Source organism: Rhineura floridana, chromosome 17 (genome assembly GCF_030035675.1).
Source record: "Rhineura floridana isolate rRhiFlo1 chromosome 17, rRhiFlo1.hap2, whole genome shotgun sequence".
NCBI lineage: Eukaryota > Metazoa > Chordata > Lepidosauria > Squamata > Rhineuridae > Rhineura > Rhineura floridana.
The window spans coordinates 25,954,030-25,975,405 of NC_084496.1; the positions used below are offsets into that span (position 1 = coordinate 25,954,030).

General features: G+C 44.8%; 1 protein-coding gene across 7 annotated transcripts in view; it reads right to left on the reverse strand.

Moving 5' to 3' along the window:
* Positions 1–21,376, reverse strand: part of MPRIP (myosin phosphatase Rho interacting protein) — a 173,886-nt gene that overhangs the window by 5,384 nt on the left and 147,126 nt on the right. For 4 of the 7 annotated variants that reach the window (XM_061599702.1, XM_061599706.1, XM_061599703.1 and 1 more), the window contains 9 exons: positions 21,244–21,360; positions 13,432–17,268; positions 9,700–9,847; positions 9,436–9,553; positions 7,358–7,517; positions 5,950–6,069; positions 5,677–5,763; positions 3,741–3,903; positions 3,237–3,322 (listed from right to left, as the gene is read on the reverse strand). In XM_061599702.1, coding sequence (XP_061455686.1) covers positions 3,237–3,322; positions 3,741–3,903; positions 5,677–5,763; positions 5,950–6,069; positions 7,358–7,517; positions 9,436–9,553; positions 9,700–9,847; positions 13,432–17,268; positions 21,244–21,360 — 4,836 coding nt within the window. Of the gene's footprint in view, positions 1–2,363; positions 2,430–3,236; positions 3,323–3,740; positions 3,904–5,676; positions 5,764–5,949; positions 6,070–7,357; positions 7,518–9,435; positions 9,554–9,699; positions 9,848–13,431; positions 17,269–21,243; positions 21,361–21,376 lie in introns of all 7 variants that reach the window. The other 3 variants (XM_061599704.1, XM_061599709.1, XM_061599708.1) reach the window with 3 other exon arrangements.

Sequence of the window (21,376 nt, forward strand, 5' to 3'; positions counted from 1 at the left end):
TACCCTCGGATTCATTTAACAAGCAATGTGTTCACCATACAACTGTTAATCCTGGTGAAAGGCAAATTGTTCAGCTGTTTATTTTAAGGTTTTATGGACCATCAGAGCAAAGTCTATCTTGACCCTAATGTAAAACAGCTATTCTTGGTCTGTGCTGGAATTGTTTTTTAAGATGTTTTGCTTTAAGATGCTGCAAACTCTCTTGTTTTTAAGATGTTTTAAACTGCTTTTAGTGTTTTTGTTTGCCGCCTTGGGCTCCTTCTGGGAGGAAGGGCAGCATATAAATTTAATAGAAAAATAATAATAAATAGAACACAGTGCCATATTATCTGTTTCTTTTGTTAATCACAGAAACATGTAGTGTCCAAGTTAAAATTTCCCAGCCAGTTAAGGATACATTTTGGGCCCTTTTGATTTCAACTGGGCAAAGTCAACCACATCCTGAAAAATTCTAGCTGCCAGACTTGTTTGCCATGTTTTGCAAATCGCATTTCATGTCAGGAGGTACTTGTGATATGATCTAAGGGTGTAAAATTGAGTATGGGGAACATGGCACCCTTCAGGTGTTGTTGGACTCTCAGCTTCCATCAGCCCCAGCCAGCATGGTCGATGGTCAGGGATCATGGGAGTTGGATCCAACAACATCTGGAGGGCTACCAGGTTCCCCATCCCTAATTTTTTAAACTCAGGAGACAGTTGATGTAGGTCAGGAGATTCCTGTCTTTATGTTATGAAATCACTGTTCTGCCTTTTAACAGTGATTTTGAAAGAACAGATGCAAGAAGGTGCAACTCAGACACTGGCTATTTTTCATTGGAATGTGTATTTCTTACAATGAGATCCAGCCACAAACCGGCGAGACAAAGACATACCTAGTTTGTGGTCATCTTTAAAATGGCAGGAAATGGACATTGGCACAAGTACACAGAAGCCTTTTCCTTCCCATCAAATATAACTACAAGACTAACAAATTGGGAGAAGTGGACAGAAAGGAATGGACACAATGTTCATTAATTTGTGCTTCAGTTGCTGGCAGCATCAGTTGATTTACGTGCAACAGAATCACAGTGCTATCTATGTGTCTCACTTCAGGCTGGAGCTTGCTTGTATTTTTCAATACCTCTCCATGACAAAAACTCCCTGCACACTAGGACATCAGGGAGAAGGCTACCCTAGAACCCTTCACTCTTACCAAGCTAGTTTTCTGTGTGAAAGGATTTTTTTTAAGGGGGGGGGATGTTCAAACATGTGACATATTCCCTCCCCCCCCCCAAAAAAAAATGCAAGTGACGCATTCCAACAAAAGCAGCGGGATACGATTCTGTGGCTCTAAGGATAGCATAGACTTCAACTGAATGCAATGTTAGTCCAGTATCAGACATCAAGCTCTTCTCTTAAATCAGTAAAAGACCACAGTTGTTTGTTCTCCTTGTTACAATTGCCTTCCTAGATTCCAAATCAGGTGGCTAAAGAAGACAACACTTACAGGACATCCAAACCAAATTGGCTATGGTATAGTGTGGGTTTTGTGTGTGTGTTTTTTTTTACTGTGTCGAAATGTGGATCTCTTTTTGGCCAGGTGATTATTTATCTTGATTGGCAACACACTTAATTTCTGAAAAATAAAAACCTCATTCGGGATAAATTCCTGCTTTGATAAAGCCACTACCCTTTTTATATAGGAGTGGCCTAATTTTCCCAGCTCTTGTTGATAATCTGCAGACAATCAGTTCCTTCCACTCATCAGGTCATCTTGAAAAGAACACCTAATGTGACAGCTGAGATGGTCAGGAGAAGAAAGTGGGAGCTGGGTAGATCAACTGATTTAGGGCCAGAATATTTAAGAAATGGGTAAAAGGATTTTCACTGGGGAAAAGAGAGAGAACAAGAACCTAATTTATGGACAATGTAAGTGGCTTTTTCGACAACATTGGTCTACCCGTGCAAAGAGCAGGTTTGATCAGATCCAACCATTCCAGAGGCCATAATTAGCAAATCAAAAGGTATCCCTCTGTCTGTAATCTCTGTAGGTTGGGAGAGTTAAAGTCTGAAGCATGCATATTCATCCAGCATGCACACTCTTTGTCCCATGCCTTCAATATAGCACCCTGTTGTGCGTCTCAGAAGGTGTAGAAATCCTTCCAGTGTTGGATGTCAGTGAGAAGCAGAAGGATGAAAGAGTAACAGAAGCATCATCTGGCATGATGACATTTTAAAGTTCTGACTCTTGCTCCTCCCACCTAATCTCTATGTAATTCGGGGGGGGGATAGATTCTCATTAGCCATGGAGATGTGAGCAGGGCATGCATTAAGTGGGCTGCCCCGGAGAAGCAGTATCGCTTGGCAGTTGCTGCATGGATTACCTATGTGACAGAGACCCTGGAATCTGGTGCATTTCAGTTATCCCATGAGACCTGCTCAATAACGGACTGTTATTGAAAGCAAAGACAAAAACACACACAAAAACAAATACAAGAAATATATGAATCCTAACGGCTTCAGAAGTTCAACAGTCCCAACATATTCCCTCCCACTCTTGCAAGAAAAAGGCAAAGTGGTACTTGGGGTCTTCAGGGTCTGCAAAATCAGATATTTGCTTTTCTACTCTATACATAAAAGGGAAATAAAAGTGCACAACTTCATAATAAAGAAGAGGAGCAACACCACAGTGAAAAATTGGGGCCTTGTGTGTACAGGAAAGGAAGTGGCACACACAAAAAGAGGCAAGGCACAAACAAAACTCAGTACTGGTCTGCAGATCATAATGCATTTGTGTAGCTTAGGACACACACTTTGTATTTTGCTGGTACAGACTACCTTCCGTACTAGTTCAGGGAAACCTGCCTCCCTATGTGGGTAGTGTAACCTTCCCTCTGTCTAGGTCTACCAGGCTACTAAACCTGTAACTCTATACGTCAGCACAGGTGCTCTAATACGTAACAGGAAGGTGGCAGAGGCCAGGTCTCCCAAGTGTGGAATGGTATGCCCTTGTGGGCAAACCGAAAATAGGAAGTTCCCCCTAAGCTTTCTAAGACTGCAAAGCACACACTGAAGAATGGGAAAACTCAGATTGACCACCAACAATCCAAAACTGAGGGCTCAGAAGGGGGAGTCTACAAACATGCTCATAACTCAGAACACAGCAGACTTGTCCTAGCTAGGCTTATTGTTAGGGAATCCCACATACTCTAACCTTGCCTGGCTAAGAAGGTTGTATGAAGGCAAGATAAACTCACCTTTGACCTGATATTTCTTAGTTGCCGCCCAACACTGGTCCTGTCTTTCTTCAAGAAATCAGGGTTGCTTTTGGATTTCATGATATCTAGGTGGAAGAGAAAAACAGCCAAATCAGCTTACTGTTGAAAACATTGTAACTGCAAAGTTTCCTCCCACACTGGTTAAAAGGCAAAGGGTGCTCAAAACAAGCCAAGCTACCTACAGACAACACTCCAGAATATATTATATTTAATGCTAGTCTAACTCCAAGTAAACCCACTGAAGTTAACAGAAATGACTAACTTAAAGCCATTTCTTTCAATGGGTCTTCTCTGAGTAGGATTTAATTTAATCCAACTCACAGTCTCCAATGGAATCCAATTAACTGCTAATTATAAAGTTGGCTCTCTAACCGGATAAGGCCCATGTAAGTATACACCAAAGGAAGAAGCAGACTTGGCACGGCTTTCATTTGGAATGCTAAACAGCACCTTTGAAACAGCCAAACCGGCTAAGAGACTGACCATATCCAGACACTGTGGTGTTCTCTGGGGACTTTTCACCAAGGGCTTCGGTGGCTGCCTTGAGCTGCTCTTTTAACCTGCTGATGTCGCAGTCCGCTTTGGCCTTCACGATGCTGAGCTCTGTGTAGATGTCTTTGTACTTATCACTGGCATATTTCTTGTCCTTTGGAAAAGACAAAGGCATTTCACTTGGGAAAACCTTTCAAGTCCATTGAGCCCGGGGAGATCAGAAGAAGTAAATGTTGCAGGGCCAGCACAGGGAAACAGATTTCAACTCAGCAATTCCAGTAACACTATAGCAAGCAGGACTATATGTACTCTATACTTTTCCTAGTTTTGGCTTTTAAGTTAAAAGGAGACCACTGCAACCTACTGAGGCAGGCTCCATTCTTAAAAAGCAGAACACTTGAACGATGAACCTTTTGACCAAACAGTTCTAAGGCATTTTTCTAATATTTGAGTTACTTTCACAGTCGCCCACTCAGAGCATGACGTGTTTCAGGGAGGTAGCAAACTCATTGGGGGGGGGCAGTGGCTGGTGTTTGCCATAGATACAGGCTCTTCCACTTTGGGAACAGGGCTCACAATTTAGCGGCTATATAGTTTATGGTCGGAAGGCTCATCATGCTACAATGTTGCTGATGCTATGCAGATCTGTGTGGGTGACAGCCTGAAAAACAAACGTATGCTGCTGTAAGTTCCATGACAAAAGACAAGTGGGATATAAGTGAAAAAAACCAAGAAGCATCTCTAGGTAGGACTGGGAAAGACTCCAGTTTGAACCCTGGAGAACTGCTGTCAGTCAGCACACACAATGCTGAACTAGGTGAGAGAGTATAAGGCAGCTTTCCATGATCACCTTTCTGAAAGGGCCACGGTACGGTGGGCATGGAACCTGGTGGGACAGGAGCTCCAAACTGGACTGCCACAAGTCCTGTGAGCATGGCCTCAATTTCCTGTGCATACCTCTCTTGCTTATGGATTGGCAACTACTGGGGGGGGGTAGCTGGGAGACTTCAGCTGCTGACCCCAAATATAATGCATAACTCAGATTTAGAGCTAGGTATCTTAACCTAATTTTGACATTATATCAAATATTCTTCCAAAGATTATCACCTTATCTAGTTCAAATCTGCCATGAGAAGCAAATGGCTCTCAGGCCTGGGACTTGGGTAGTTTACCTGCTCTGGATAGGGTTGCATTCCTTCTGAAGGAGCAGTTTGGGGGTGCTTCTTAGTCCATCATTGGCACTGGAGGCACAGGTGACCTCTGTGGCTTGGAGTGCCTTTTACCAGCTTTGGCTGGTACGCCAGCTGCAACTATTCCTGGCCAGAAATAGCTTTGCCACACCGACCCATGCATTGTTAACTTCAAGACTGAATTATTACGTGGGGCTACCCTTAAGGTTGGTTCGAAAGCTGCAGCTGAGTAAAATGCAGCAGCCAGACTGCTATGTGGAACACCGTACATATAAACCTGTGCTGAAGGAACTGTACTAGGTGCTACTGAGTCAAGCCATATAGATTCAAAACTTCAATCATCGGAGGCAACCCTCCTGATCGTGCTGCATCCTGTGGAAATACATCTCACAACCACATGAAGGAGAGCCTCCTTGATGGTGGCACCCATTTGGTGGAATGGTCTCCCCTTAGAGATCTGGCAGGTGCCAACTCTCTTGGCACTTTGCTGATCGCTAAAGACTTATTTGCTCAGGCTTTTCTGGCCCTCTCGATAACCGGTTTTACTGCTTTGTGGATTTTTAATTACATACGTTTGTTGGATGTTTATTTAAATGTTTATATCATGTTGTGAACTACCTGGCTATTATTGCAGTTAAAAGTGGTATATAAATAAGTCAAATAAATACATATATATTTAAAAAGCACTTAGTGTCTGGTTGTATGAGACAAAGGCATGCCTGCTCCAGAACCATTACCCTCAATGCTGTTTGCAGTTCATCCTTCAAGGAGCTGATTTCCTGCTTCAAGTACTGTATTTCCGATTCCTTGACTCTCAGCAAGACCTGTAAAAGAGGGCAGAAATCCAGGCAGATACTTTTTATGTAAGGCAAAAATACGCAAGTGAAGAAAAAAAAAGTTAAGCTGTCTGCCCAAAGTGCAACTGAGGAAGAAGGAAAGTTTATTCCACATCCCCCTTGAACTCCAGCCAATTTAGCGTGACATCTGGAAGTGAGGCTGAAGCCACTCACCTCCAACTCGTAGGCATCCTTGCCTTGGGTGAGAGGAGAGCCAGCCGTCTCTACTCCACCCTCCCCAGTCAGCAGGGTCCGTAATCGCGTGATCTCTGCAGCCAGGCGGTTGTTCAGCTCCTGTAAGAAGACCACAAAATTGCTCTGAGCAGCAGTTAGGAGTATACCTGTCAGGGCTAGAGCAGCCCCCAAGCCTAGCAGCTTCGCATGCCTACTTTGCTTTTGGATGAGGACCTCAAGGAGATTACTTTTACATAGCTGCACAAAACAAAATTTGCGGGGGGGTTTGGCTTTCCTTGCTGCCGTTATCTGGACTACCACAAGTCCTCAGTCAAAAGGATTGAAGTTCAGTAGTTCCATAAACATGGACCAATCTGTATATTCACGTTTTTTTCTCTAAAGATGGACCCATCTTAAAGTTCACAAAGACCACTATTTTTAGGAGTCCACTTAGATCTTTGGTAATCATAATATACCGACAGTGTGAAATCTTTTTTTTTTTTTAGAAAACCAATTCTCTTCCAGTGAATGAAAGCCTGACTCCTCAGAAGTAACTAAGACAAATATTTTTTTTTTACAGAGAACATACATTTAAACAACTCTTATGAAAGAAGCTGTGTCACAAGGCCTGATGACTGCAACAAGCAAGACCACTGTAGAAAACCTAGTATTTCAACACAGAAAAGGTTTAAAGCCAAACTGCAGGATTTCAAAAATTGTACTTGCAACCATTGTCTAAAACCTTGGAGTTCATATATAGCTCAGTACCACCTTTAACACTATGAGAGAACCAGCAGCTTCCCAGGAAATAAAATGCCATTGAGAAGATATCTTAAAGCATTAAAAGGGAGTTCCATGTTTCAGAGACTGCCAAGTGAGAGGCTGTTTACAGTCAAAGGATCGCCTTTACTACTGAACTGTAGCCCCTATTTTGGATACTTGCTCAGCAGAGCTGATATCAACTCCGAAGCTCAAGTGATCCAGGAGTCTTCATCTCTTACACAGCTGGGATTACAGGCAGCTGCCACAGCAAATCTCTGTCATAGGAGCATGGGAACAAAAGCTGCCTTATACAGAGTCCATCTAGCTCAGTATTGTCTACACTGACCGGCAGCGGCTCTCCAGGATTTCAGACAGGATTCTCTCCTAGCCCTCCTTAGAGATACCAGGGATTGAACCTGGAACCTTCTGCATGCAAGGCAGATGCTCTACCACTGAGTGACGCTGGTGCCACTGCATGTTTCATTCCTACTAAGATGGAACGGGCAAAGGCATCTCTTAACCAAGCCAAGAAAAAAAACAGAGTCAAATCCTAGGGAGTACCTTGGTTGAAAGCACCTCTAGAAAGGCCCCAAAGCTACCTTTTTCTCTTAAGCAGCTGCAAGATACGGGGCGTGTGGTACTTTACCTGGTTGTGCGCATTGAGCTCTTGGTTCTCCCGTTGGCACTGACGGAGGGCCTGCCTCTCTGCTTCCAGGGCCTGGGCCAAGTGAGCATTTTCCAAACACTTCTGAGAATACTGCTCTGAGAGAACTTCAAGTTCACGCTGGACAGACTGCAGCTCCTCCCTGATTGGGGAAGGGGTGGGTGGGGGGGAAAAATCATCATGCCAAGCCAACTGCAATTCCTGAAACTGAGTGGCAATCAAAGAACAGGTGGCATCGAGGAGGAGACTTCGCACCACTTTCCAGACAGATGAGGCACATTCAAGTATATACCATCCATTCATTTTCGTCTCTCGCAGGAAGTCCAGCAGCTTTGTGAGGCGCATGTCATTCAAAGTCACTCTTTAGGCTAAATCAATCATGGTTGGTTTTCGCCAAGAGTAGACAGTGTATAGAAACAGATGGAAGCGATGCTGCTTAGTTGAGGAATAGGTGGGGTTTGAAAATGAACACCTCTTCCTCTAGAGTTCTGAAATAATTAGCTTTTTATGAGCCAAGCCAACATCCCTTTGAAATCTGGCAGGGCTCTTAAATAGCTTGGGGCAATCCCAAGCTGCCCCGCTACCTTCTCTTTACCTTCACGGGGGTGGGGGGGAGATGAAGGGAAGTATTGCTGCTTGGACCATCACTCGGCCCAAAAGTGTTAGTACCAGGAAGTTCCTAGCACACCAACCTCTGGGAACTGGCCTTTACTAGGATTTCCCCTTTCCCTTTGTTGCTGCTGCTGAGAGCTGCATTTGGCTGAAAGGCAAGTGGAGAAGGGAGGACAGAAACCAAAGGCAGGGAAGGCTGAGGATGGTCGAGGGCTGGCAAGGAAGCCTCACGTGGGCTTTTCAGAGCACTCTCAAGAAAAGCCTGAGCGTTTCCCCAAGAATTTTCTGAAGTTCAGAAAGAAAGAGCTCCTTCCAAATCGAGTCGGGGGAATTCACCCATCTTTCACCAGGAGAGTGCTATACTCCCATATTAAGAGTATAGATTTGCTTATTAGACTTCAGTGCCCCCTCAAACGTAAACCTGGGCATGCAGTTTGATTGCATTGTCTAGACTGAGCATGTGTGATGTACATGGAGCCCTCCAGGACCAGAATATCAGGCTGTAAGGCAGGATTACAATTCATCAGTATAAATACTTAAGAACCCACCAGGGCTAATTCATTACAAGTGGGTTGTCCAATTACTTCCATCAACAATAATAGCTCCTCTTGTACAAAACACAAGAAGGACATAAGAAACCATCATTTTCTGGTCATACATCATAGGGGCCCTCCTATTTATTTCTTTCAGAATCCTGTAAGCCTTCCTTTAATCAAAAGGCATACAGGATTGTGCCCTCCAGATAAACCCGTGCCCTCCAGATATTTTGGACTACAGCTCCCATCAGCCCCAGCCAGCAAGGACACCATATCTGGAAGGCAGCAGATTGTGGGAAGCCGCCATAGACCTTTAAAACCACAGTGGTGGAATGAACTGATAAGATCCAGAAGTGATAAAACAACTAAAAAATATGCTGGCAGGCCTGGGCAACTGAAAGAAAAAAGGTGAGCCTTCCTAGGGAAAGCATTTCATATGCACGGTGCCACAACCGAGAAGACCCTCTTCCCGCATAACTTCAGAAGGCAGGAAGATTCAGAAGAGGACATCTGAAGATGGACAATAGGGTTGGGCAGGCTGCTATCTTAGAACAGCTTCTTACCCTCACTGGAAAAAAAAGGTGTCAATGAAAAAGCTATCAATGGCTATATTCTCCCTCAATATACCTCTGAATACCAAATGCTGGGAATCGCAGGTGGGGCAAGTTACTGTTGAGCTCAGGTCCTGCTTGCAGGCTTCCCGTGGGCATCTGGTTGGCCACTGTGAGAACAGGATGCTGGGCTAGAAGGGCCATTGGCCTGATCCAGCAGCCAGGCTCTTCTTATATTTTTAGTGGTGTGGCAGCAGTGTAGAATGACAAATTTATTGTTTCCTCAAATGCCACACATATGCCAAGAACTGCTCTACATTTTCCATCCCAACAAATCTAGAAAATACAGAAAAATGCCTACAGGTATTGCCTCTGGAGTGCTCCGATGTCCGAGTTGATGCTGCTAATCTGCGAGCGCTGGGTCTTTTCCAGCTCCCGCTCAAGCTCCTCCCGGTGGGCATTCTTCATGGCTTCTATAGCTGTAAAAAAAGAGAGAAGGATTACAGATAAATTGTCTTCTTCCAAGAGATACCTAAGTCTTCTGATCTTGCCCCAGGAACAACCACCTTCTGATGCTGCTGCCAATGTCACTTTGCCAATACCCTCCTCCTTCCCTTTGCTCTACCTGAGATGGTAGCTGCCGTCTCCTCTGCTAGCAAGCGATCTTTCTCCTCCCGCAGCTTCTCCAGCTCTCGATGATGCTGCCTTTGCAAGTCCTCTATCTTTTTCTGATGAGTCTCTTCCATAGCAGCAAACCCACGTTCACACGTGGCCTGGGAAAAGACAGGGTGGGGAATTGTATTTATGTTTTTCAGTGATCCAGCCTAAGGACCTACAGTGAGTGTGTTGGGAAGAACAGCTGGACGGACAGGCAAGACAATCAGATGAGGTTAAAGTCACAGCGTTGGTGAATAAGCATGCGTGTGGGATCCACAATGGAGCTCTAGCATGCCTCTCCAATCTTAACTTGATAGAAACACTACCTGTAACCTGACGACACAGCATTATTTCAGAACCCACATAAATGGGCATTTCTGGAAAGATGTGAGGTTTAAAACACTGGGAAAGAGCCTCCATCGTTTGTATTCAAGCACCGTCTAGGCTAGGGATTGGAAACCTGTAGTCATCCAGATGCTAGTTTGCCAGCTCCCATCACCCATCCAACAACATCTGGAGGGCCACAAGTTCCCCATCCCTGATCTAGGCTTAACCTGGGATGTCATTTTGATAAGACTAGGAGGAGAGAAGACACCCCAACACCACTGCCTTATGTAGCATAGAGTTGTTTCATGGAAGTGTTAAGCTTGACTGCACACTTTTAATTACAAAATCAGTGCAGTGCCCTAAATGTACTTGTTTTCACCTGCACCAATGTATCCTAGTTTTCAGAGGTATTGAACATGGTTTGTCGCCTGTTCCACTTCCGCACCATTAAATGCACTATACAGTTTCTTTGGCACAGTTATCCTGGAGTAAAATGGAAAACACACACCCTACTTTGTCATCACCAGGAAATGGCCTTATAGGCCCCTTCCAACTCCACTCTTCCATGATTCTATATACAAATGTTTATAATGAGCTGATGGTTGCAGGACTTTTCTGAGGTATCCCTCTGGTCTTTCAGTAATTTTCTCAGAGTGCACTATCTTTGGCAAAGCTGGAAGCATTTTCTCTGGTGATGCTTTAAATCCAGACAAGGTACCAGAATACATACCACAGTGTTTTGTACTTGCACAGAAAATACATAGAGTTTCTGCCAAGTGTTAAGGGGTGTGTTTAAAGGGGGGGATGTATCTCTGTATGCATGTACTCTCCCCTTTAAAATAGACCTAATGCACCTCTGTGATCCTAGCCTAAACCTTTAAACGAAACCTTACTTTACACACATTCAGGATTTTTCTTGGCCATTGTAAAAGGGTTTAAAAACTGGCTCTATAAAAATGAAAGATGTCTTCTGCATGGATGCTTAAAAAATAATACTCCTGTAACTGACTGTGGGAACACAGCTTACTGGGCAGCCTATATGAAGACAGTAAGTTATAACAATGACATGTTGCACATTGTAGCTATGTAAGGTGGCCTCGGCCCTCTTGATGCACAAATCCGGTCTGTGAAGGCACACACAGCTTTCCTTTGTAACCCTTTTAACTGAGGCCAGGGAAGTGCTGGTTGTAGAATCTATTCCTATGAAATGCTTCTCCTGGTGGACAAAAGGGGGCTTTGTTTGACAGAACCTGCCAGCTTGAATTAATGATCTGCCTCTGAGGCAAAAGCCATTAGCATTCTCGTGATCACTGCTAAATAAATAAGCCTTCTGGAACCAGGGGCATATCTCATTTGCTCAGCGCTATTTCTTGTTAATAGTTCTATGCCAAAACTGACTGGTCCTTGGTTGACTGGAGAGTTGAATGATTGTCCGCCTGGCATCCTTATGATTAGGCAGTCACATGATCATTATAAAGGACCAGCTCTCCCTAAATTGCCTGAACTGGCATGTCCAGTAACAGGTTTATTATGCACAGGTAGTCGTAAATCAGAGGAATGCCACAGACATCCGCCCCTTGACATTCTTAAGCGATTACCAGAGCTTGCAGAGGGAAAAAAGCAAACTCTGCTTAAAAGGACCAGAATATGTTTGGAATTATTTGCTACTATTTCAAGACTAGCTTCTTTGCTTGCTTAATAAAAGAACAGATGTCAGCATACTTCTCAACATCACATGACCCAAGGCATCTTTCCTGGTGGGCTGGTTTTATCCATGCCAATTTGAAACGATGTTCCTTGATAAGCACAAGGTTACCGCTTGACCAGCTGTGGGCTGCTGAAGTAGTTCTACTAGATTTAACAACAGGGGCAACACTTTTTATGATGGCAGAAGATTAGTCCAGGGGAGATCAATGTCTTGGGGGGCATTTAAAAGTATGCTAGTGCCAGCATGCCCGAAGGTGCAAGTTGTCTGCAGAGCAAAGCTGTGGAGGCTATGTTACTGAACGGCTGCAAAGTGTTCTTGCGGGACTCCAATGAGCTGCTTATAAAGGCAGCCTTTAACCGTGCCTGGGACGCTGCATTTTAGTGCTTCTCACATCATTGCTATTATTATTGATGTGAAGTGCCCTTTACCTACTGGGCCTTTTCCATGGCTGAGGGCTACAGCAATGAAGACTACAGGAGTCACCATCTCAGCATGGATCTGATCAGTCCAACAAGAACACCTTTCCATGCTTAAAAACCCTATAGGAGATGAAATGAATATGCTCCTGAAACGTAGGCCCTTTCATTTGAGAGGCAGTGTGTCTATCCTCAGTTACTGGATAGAAGGCTGGCAGTGGACTGGAGAAGCTTGGGTTCAAATCCTGATTTGGCTGTGCAATTCATGGGGGTGAGACCTGGAGCAAGTCATTATTCTCTCAGGCTATCCTACCCTGCAGGGTTGTTCAAGGATAAAGTGAGATAACCCCATGTACATTCTGAAGGAAGGGTGGTATGTAAATGGGATCCCAAAAAAGACTGGTAAAAAAGTATCTCTTTGCCCAGGCTTTCCCTGACCCTATTAAAATCTGATCCTGTTTTATATGTTTGAACCCCCTAGATTCTTGTTTTATATGTTTTCATACTATTGTTTTATTGGTGTTATGTTGTTTTCACCTGCACTGGTTTATAAATGCTTTAAAATAAATAAACCAAAATAAAACGGTCTTCTGAGTGGTAACATGTACACCATTTCCAGCCGAAGATGGCGTGTGTGCGTGTGTGTGGCGCGCTCCAAGCAGCAGTTTGAGTTGGGGAGACGGGAAAAGGAAACAAAACAAGAACAGTCCCTGGTAGCCAAGAGAGTCATACTTGTTGGACTGTAACCTCCTGGCCTTTTTCTATCGAGGTCAGCTGCAAAGCATATCCACTGCCAACGGCTATTCAAGCAGAACCTGTGTTTGCCTTTAAAAAAAGGTATCATAGTTCTGATGGGAAAGGATGGCAGTTTGACAGAAGGAGAGATTTATATTTGAAAGACAGTTATGGGAAATCTAAGACCTAAAGGTGACAAGGTCTTGCGAAGGTCACACACATTTGTCAAAGCTGGCATGTATGTTGGGCTCAAAAAGGATGGCCAATTCATTCCTGTTTTGGAATGCAAAGTTTCAATTTAGTTTTTAAGGGCAGTCTCATAGACTGTAAGCATTTGATTTAAAATGCATAGCATCACACCGTGACCCAGAAAAATCCAAAATTAATTCAGAAAGTTTTCCCACTTCTCTTTTGGCCCTATCGTCAGGCCATCTAGTTCTAGAAGTCCTTAAATAAAAAGTGACTGCTGCATTGCCCTGAGGGGGGTTTACACACATGCCATAGCAAAATTAACCTTAAGATTCTCAAAATCTTTCTGGTATTTCTCCCTCAGAGTAGACGCATTCCCCTCAAGGTGCTTGTTCTCCAGCTCATCTCTCATGATGTTCATTTGGGCTTCCAGCTCTTGAATGCGCTCTCTCAGACCATGCACGGCGTTCAGCTCGCTCTCCGAAGCCTGCATCCCGCTGTCCAGCTGATCTACAGCCCATGCTTCTCCTGCGCCTGATGCTACAATGGGCAGCGCTTCTGGGTGCGGCTTCCGGTACTCATCCAAAGATTCTTGCAAGCGCTGCAGGTCCTGCTTGTAGTGCTCCTGTAAGGTCTGCAGTTCCTCATTGTGGAGGGCCTGCAGTTCTTTCATCTGGACTTGGAACTTGTCCTCCAGGGTCTGAATTTGCTCAAGGTGGTACCTTTCTAAGTTCTGCTTGTCTCGCACAAGGGCATCTAGTCGGTGAAGCCCTTCAGTTCGTTCTGCGTTCAGAATGTCTTCAGTCTTGTTTAACTGCTCAACCACATTCCGGATCTCCTCTTCGTATGTGCCCTGAAGCTCCAGCATTTTTTTGCTCTGCTTATGTTCCTCCTCTTCCAGGAGTTTCCGCTGATTATCAAACTGCTCGACTTTGGCTCTGAGGTCTGCATTCTCTCTTTCGAGCACAGCAATCATCTCAGCATATCTGCTCTGCTGTTTTCGCAGCAGTTCTTCATACTCCTCTCTGAGGGCAGCAACTGCCCTTATGCGTTCCTGACACAGAGCATCTACATTGTGCAGGGACTCTTTGTATAGCCTTGCCTGCTTTGCATACTCCAACCTTGCTCTGTAAGCCCCATAACATACCTGGGCCTGGATAATTGCATCTTGAACTAGTAGAGAGGAGTAACGTTCAAGATCCCCCATACACGTATCGTAGGGAGGACTGCAAGAAATCTTTAGGAGCTTGTGGCAATCTTTCAGGGCATCTTCAGGGCACAGAGACAGGAGAGCAATGGATATTTCTTTCAGGACATTTGCTCTGTCTTTGAGCTGCTCAGCAAGTTCATCCTGAACAGCAGCCAGAGCTTGACTGCTAAGATCCTGCAAAGTGTGGGCTTCTGGCATGCAGTCATGAAGGGTCACATCCCAAGCTGACTGAACATTTTCTGAACTTCCCTCTTGGATTTCAAGGGCTTTGGAAATCTGATGCATAACCCCATCAAATTCAGGAGTCCTGTATGCTTTAATGATTTCCTCCAACATGCACTTATGTTGCTGAAGGGCTGTTCTGGTGTTGTGGAGGTCTTCTTCAATGGCCTTTAATCTCTGATGAAAGGACTCTCTCATTTTCTGTGCAACAAAACTCAGCTCTGATTTAATCAGTGTATTATCTGCCACTGAATGAATGAGACATTGTGGGACAGTTAAACTCTGGCTCTCCTCCTTCCTCTTACCATCTTCTTCCTTGGCACTCAAATGCTTCCTTAATTCCTCTACATGGCTCCAAAACTCATCTTCCAACACCAGCTGTTTAGATAAGATGTCAGCCAAGGCCACTGCGGTATGTGAAATATTTGAAGGCTCTAACAAGACTGCATCCACTGTACCGTGAATCTCTCTAAAGGCTAAAGAAATCTTGGAAGTTGCATCTCTCAGAGACTCTGCTATCTGGTTGATCAAGCAGGCTTCAAAGGCCACCCTCCTGGAAAGCAACCTCAACTGGTCTTGTTCAGAAAAGTCCATTTGCTGCTGCTGCTGGAGAAACGCTTTCTCCTCCCCCAGGCAGCTGATTTCCGGATGCAAAGCTTGGGTTGTAGACCATTCTTTTGGATGGTGGTCAGGCAATGAAAGCGTCTGTTCTAACACAAGGACCGCATCAGATAAAGTAGTTTCTATGCCGGATAGGGCACCCAGAAACATCTCTCTCTCTTTTCCCTTGTCAGATCTGGGCAAAGTTCTTAGCTGTTCTCTGCATTGCTTTAAGCACATCAAGGCTTGTTTGTTTCTCCCATGGAACCCTCCCAGCTTATGGATATGATTCTCAATCAGCTTGATTTTTTCTTGCTTCTCGTTTTCCAACTGCGAAACCAGCATGCTGACTTGAGTCAAGCTATCCTGAAGTTGTTCCCTAAGCTGTGCTTCTGTGCTGGCCCACTGGTGATGAAGTGTGATGAGAGTATCTTGATTATGACCATGTTGGCTTTCAAGTTTCATGGTTACATCTTTGAGCTTTTCTTCTGTGATGTAAAGTTTGGTTTCCAGGGCGTGGATGATAGTCAGGTAAGTCTCAGAATCCCCTGAGGCTGGGTAACTTGGAGCTGGTTCCAATGACATGCTGTCCTCAGAAAATGACCTGTCTTGGCTCGTGTCTGATGAAGTGCTGCTGGTCCAAGTCTTGTCTGACCCATCGGGGTGAATATATTTCTGGCACTGAATGTTGGCGAAACGTATCCTTTGCCTTTTGGCTCCTGGGATTTCTGTATCAGTTTTTGCAGAGTCCTTCTGACAGATCTCCCTCTCTTGAAGGTCTACAGGCTTTGCTGTAGACTTACACTCTTCTATGTTCATTGCTGAATGTTTGTCTATCTGCCCGTGGCTGGTATTGAGGCTCTGATCATCAGTGAGCATGCAATTTATGACTGGAAGTCTTCCTTGAATCTCTGCATGTTGTGCTGGCTCCACAACTTGACCAGCATCAGCTATGTCTGTCACAACACATAGTGCTAAACTCTCATCAGCTGATGTTTCTAACACATCTCCTTTGGTTTGCTGATTTCCTTTCATTTTCTCTAGATTGCTACTTGCAGTAGCCATTTTTACAAAAGGCTGGCCAAACTCCTGGTCCTTCTTCTCAACAACTCTCAAGTGGGCTTCCCTCACCACCCTTAACTCCTCTTCCTTTTCTTTCAGGACCGCCTGCAAGTTCTGGAACTGCCCTGACACCACCTTGTAGGAGCACTCTAGAGTGTGGTAGTTGCTCTCTTCCAGTTGCAGCTTGGCTTGCAACTTGCCAACCTCATTATCCGACTCTGCAACTTGGTTCATCAGCTCCTGGAACCGGCACTTAATCCGATCCCTTTCTTCCTCAAGGCTCTTTATGTGCTCAGTGAGCTTCCGGATGCTGGCTTCCTTCATTTCTAGCTGCTCTTCCAGCTGATGGACAATTTCCCCGCTTTCGAATGTGGCAGTCAGTTTCTCTTTCTGCAGGACTTCTATCTGCTGCTCATGATTCTGAAGCTGATCCTCACACTCGCTAGCTTTATCCTCGGCTTCTTTCAGGCTCTGGATCAAAACCTGCTTCTCCCTCTCACAGCTCTCTAGTAAGGCCTCGTAATTCCTCTGGAGCTTCTCTTCCATCAACACCTGAGATTGCTCACTGGCACTCAGCTGCTCGCTCAGGTCAGCAATCCGATCCTGCAGCCGCCGCACTTCTTTCTGGCAGTCCCGCTGCAAAGCCTGCTGCGTCTCCAGATCCCGCAGCTCTTGGGTCTTTTCCAACAGGAGCGCTTCGGCGCTCTTCAGCTTCTGCTCGCTGGCTTTCAGCTGGGAGCTCAGGGCGGCTCCGCTGTGCTGCCACTCACCCACCTGCTCCTGAGCTTTCTTCTTCTCAGCCTTCAAGTCACTCTTCAGCTTCGCCAGAGTCTGCTCTTTGATGGAGAGCTCTGCGGCAGCATTGCTCAGTCTGGCTTGCAGGCTTTGGATCTCCGCCTCGTGGTGCCGGATGACGTCCTTTGCCTCTCCATAGCTGCGCTTAAGGGACTGGATCTGCTGGTTGATCAGCTCCTGGCGCTGACACTGGGCTTCCAGCTCACTTTGGAGGTCTCGGTTGACTTTATGGAGCCTCTGCCAGGCCCCCGATGGGGATGTGGCCACCTCAGTCTTTAAAAAAAATTGATTAAATAGGAGATTAGTAGCACTCTTGGTTCCCAGATCTGAGTGTCACACCTCTGGTCATGTTGGGCCATAGTACAACTCCTGGAACGGGTTTGATCACTACCCATCTGCTCCAGATTTTGGATGGTGTCAGTTTTGTTTGCCTTGTTTTGATTTAATCCCTTTTGTTCAGGAAAACAGGGGACGCCTTCTTCCAGTCTGACAGACAACACGGATGATAAAACACCAAAACAGCTTTAATGCAAAAGAGCCTAAGGCTAACAAATTAAATAAAAACAAAACAACAAAAAATGATGGAAAAGAGAACACCACAGGAAAAGAATGATTTAGGACAAGTAGAAGAAAGATTTGGAAAGGAGTGAAAATTGTGAGGAAGAGGGGCGATAAAAAAAAAAAGAACTAAGAGAAAAGACAAACCTGTTGGGGGCTAGACTTTGTGACTTAGGGCTAAGCTTGGAAAAAGGGGGCACAACTGCATGTCAATTTCAATCTTGTTTTGCTGGGATTTTATTTTCATTTGTGTTACCTACCCTGACTTTTGGGATAGGTTGACCTGTGAGTCTAAGTAAGGAGGGCAGCTGGTGGATTGTGTGTGCAGTTCGAGCATGACTGTGCTAAGCTAGAGATGCAGAGCTTCAGACGAGAAAGACCTAGAGGAACACAGGCCACCAAGAAGGCACAATGGCTGTCTCCTCGCCCTATGAGGTGGCAGCTGGGATGGTGACCTCAGTCCTGGCACAACTTTGAAACTTTTTATAACTTCCTGATCAAGGTGTGTGTGTGTGTGTGTGTGTTTCCTAGCTCTATCTGCTGCCTGTGTTTTTTTTTTTTAAATCAAGACATGCAGCGAGGAAAGGAGAATGATGAGAACATAAAAAACAACAAGGAATCCTTGGAGAGATTCAAATCAAAGCCATGTGGCATGCACAGAAGAAGAAGAAAGGCCAACACAGAGAATCATGCAAAAGTTGGACAGAAATCATGTGGCTTGATGGATATACAGATAGAGAGAGAGGCAAGAGGAGCACAGCGTTAAGCCTAAAAATTTGCCCTGCCTTGCTGTACCATGATTGCTGGTAGGGACAGCCCACAGATGTGACACTCAGTACATTAAGTCAGATTACATGCTTCCACGCAAAAATAAATAAAAAATACCCCATGCAATATTATCCACACCCAAGAGAGATTAGTAGAGTGCCCTCTCCACCCTAACCCCCAAAAGGAGCCAGAAGATGTAACTGGTGTCTTGGAAAAAGAAGGAAAAGAGTCATGCTCCACTGTTAGCATCGAATGGGCTTGAGAAACGCCACTTGCCATCAAGCACAAGGCAGGAGAGACGCAGGAAAGCTTACATTGCAAGAGATCAAAAAGGGGCTCCAGTTCAACATGCATGCGATCAAGTCCTGAAAATATGCACCATCTTGTTCGGTAGAAAAATCTGTGGCATAAACATTATGAACTGGGGATGGTAGGAAGGCAAAGGATTAAGAGCTCAACCAAGCTGTGCTATTTTTCAGAGAAGTCTGACAAAAAACGTTCCTAAGGAGCTGCAACTATCCGCTTTTCGTAAGTGGCTTCCCACAGGGAAAGCAACAATGAAGCGACTTTTTGATTTCTTTTTAGAGAGAGAGAGAGAAGGACAGACAACCAACATGTTTAGTTTATCAGTCAGGTAACTTTTGCTAGCTTTTTCACTGTGTATTTCTAAGATCTAAGTGCAATCTTAGGCACACTTACCCAGGAGTAAGTCCCACTGAACTTAACAGGACTTACTTCTGAGCAGAGTTGCACAGGATTAAGCTGCTGGCCTCTTAGTTGTACAAGCAACGGTACTATGCTCAACCCACACATTCCAAATTGGGCAAGGTTAAAATGGCAAGAAACTATTAGGCAATTTGGCACAAATGAGTGGGATTAGTACCATTATTCTGAGTCAGATAGTCTGCACAGAGGTCTTCGTCACTTGCCAGTGTTCCCTGGGCAAAGGGGGGGCGCACCCCACACCACAACTACATCCCTGAGCCCACTCAGCTTCCTCCCGGATTGGAGTAGAAGGTGCAAACCTGGCCAAGAGCAGGAAAACCAGACGTTGCCAGACTGAGAGTACAACAGGCAACCTGCAAATGGGCAGACCAATTGACCTGCTCTCATTGGCCAGTATGCAAGAGATTCTGTCCAAAAAGATAATCTCTCTCCATCAGGAGACCCGGGAGTCTTGGCTGGATGGCCAGCTTTGCCAGAAAGCCCTTAGAAATTTGAAAGCGGCATAAGAAGGGAAGTTCCTGCCTCTGCAACATTGCCAGCTCCTCCTGCAGAACTGTATGCTTAACAGAGAAGGGTGGATGGACCTTCTTCCCTGAACCCTGGGAAACTCCTCTCCAGAGGATCAGGAAGGGTATCTTCTGTCCTACTGTTCCCCAGGGGATAGAGACTGTTTTTCTCTGTTTAAAGGAATCTCACCTGTGAGTTGAGTTGCAGGGTTGCTGCCAGAGCAGAAGTTGCAGAAAAGTGTACCACAAAGAGCTTAGCAACAGAAAATGCAAGGTGTCTCCCATCACCAAGCTGGAGAGACAGTATGGCCAGGTAGTTCAATCTCATCCCCACAGGCAGGTCTCACCAAAGCTGCACTGATTCATGGGGGAAATTGGAGAAGGAGCATCCACAGGTGCAGCAGCAAAACCTTTATGTTTTGACGCTCTCCTAATGATATTGCTCTTTATCAAGGGCAGTACAAAATAATATACATGTACGGATTAAGATGGAGAATGCTGATTTTACAAACACAATGCATTATTTATATCGTAAATTTGATAAGGTCAAATGGGAGTACTTTGGGGGCTGCCATCTGATTAAAGAAATCTTTGTTGAGTAATCAAAGGAATTTTAATTGATCAATTAAATCCTCATGCAACTAAAGCAATCCTTGGAGAGAAAAACAAGTTTCCTGTTTTTGGATATATAAACATCTATCTTGCAACAGGTGCCATCATAGAAAAGGTGTTCCCTCCTGTGAGAGGATAAGGGGAAAATATCTCTCCCCAAAAGATGCCTGCCTCTGGGAGTTTTTATAAATCCTTGTAATTAACAATAATTAACATCTTTGAAAGTATGTATTGCTTGATTAATTTGAGGATGCCTTTTTAGTCTATTAAAACGTGTTTTTCTTGATTACTCAATTTATCTTCAAGGTTGCAATCCTAATATTTGTATTTTATAAGTACTTTTGATAAAAAGCAACACACTTGAAGCACACTGAGTCAGCTTCAAAAAAATAAATCAATTTCCGCACACATATCCCAGGGCTGCTTCCCTTCTCCTTTTTCCTCATCCGTTTGGCACCACCCTAGTCAAGCACGGCTCATTTGAGCTATTGAGCAGGTGGGACTGCAATGATACCAACACAGTTTCAGCTAACTCTTCCCTTGTTTGCCTCAATAATATTTCCTCACCAGCCCAGGGCAAGGAATCTGGTTACGGGCAAGGTATCCGACCTCTCACATACTCATCTACTATATTTTTTGAAAGTTGTATGTCTGTTCGCTATGCATTTGGCCACCTCTTTGGATGGCGTAACCAAATTTTGTGTGATGGTTCCTGAGATCAAGCAGCAGGCTTTCATCTGTGTTTGGATAGAACTGGGCGCCATTTTGAATCAAGATGGCAGATAGAACCTTTCAAAACTGCACTGATTTTAACTACTGATTTCAAAACTGGAATGATATTTTGGGCAACTGGAGGCTGCTAATGCAGTGCTAAAAGGAGGGCTGGTCCTGTAGCTGTACTTTCAGAAAGAGGGTAATATAAAAAGCTTCTTCCCACTCCAAAAAATGTGGGCAACTGGAGCTTTTGCAGATTCAGTCTCCGACCCAGGTATATTCACAAGCACTCTGGACTGAAGCCCCAAAGATTAAACTTGAGCTGCTACCCCTACAGACCGAGACCTTGGCTTTACTCTCCTACCTGCAGGACGTAGCCTTCCCGGGCACTCTGCTCACGGCCCAAGGCTACTTTCAGCTGGTCCTGCAGGACGCGGTTCTGCTCCAGTAGTTCCGAGGCTGCCTTCTGGCTCTGCTCCAGCTGCAACCAAAACACG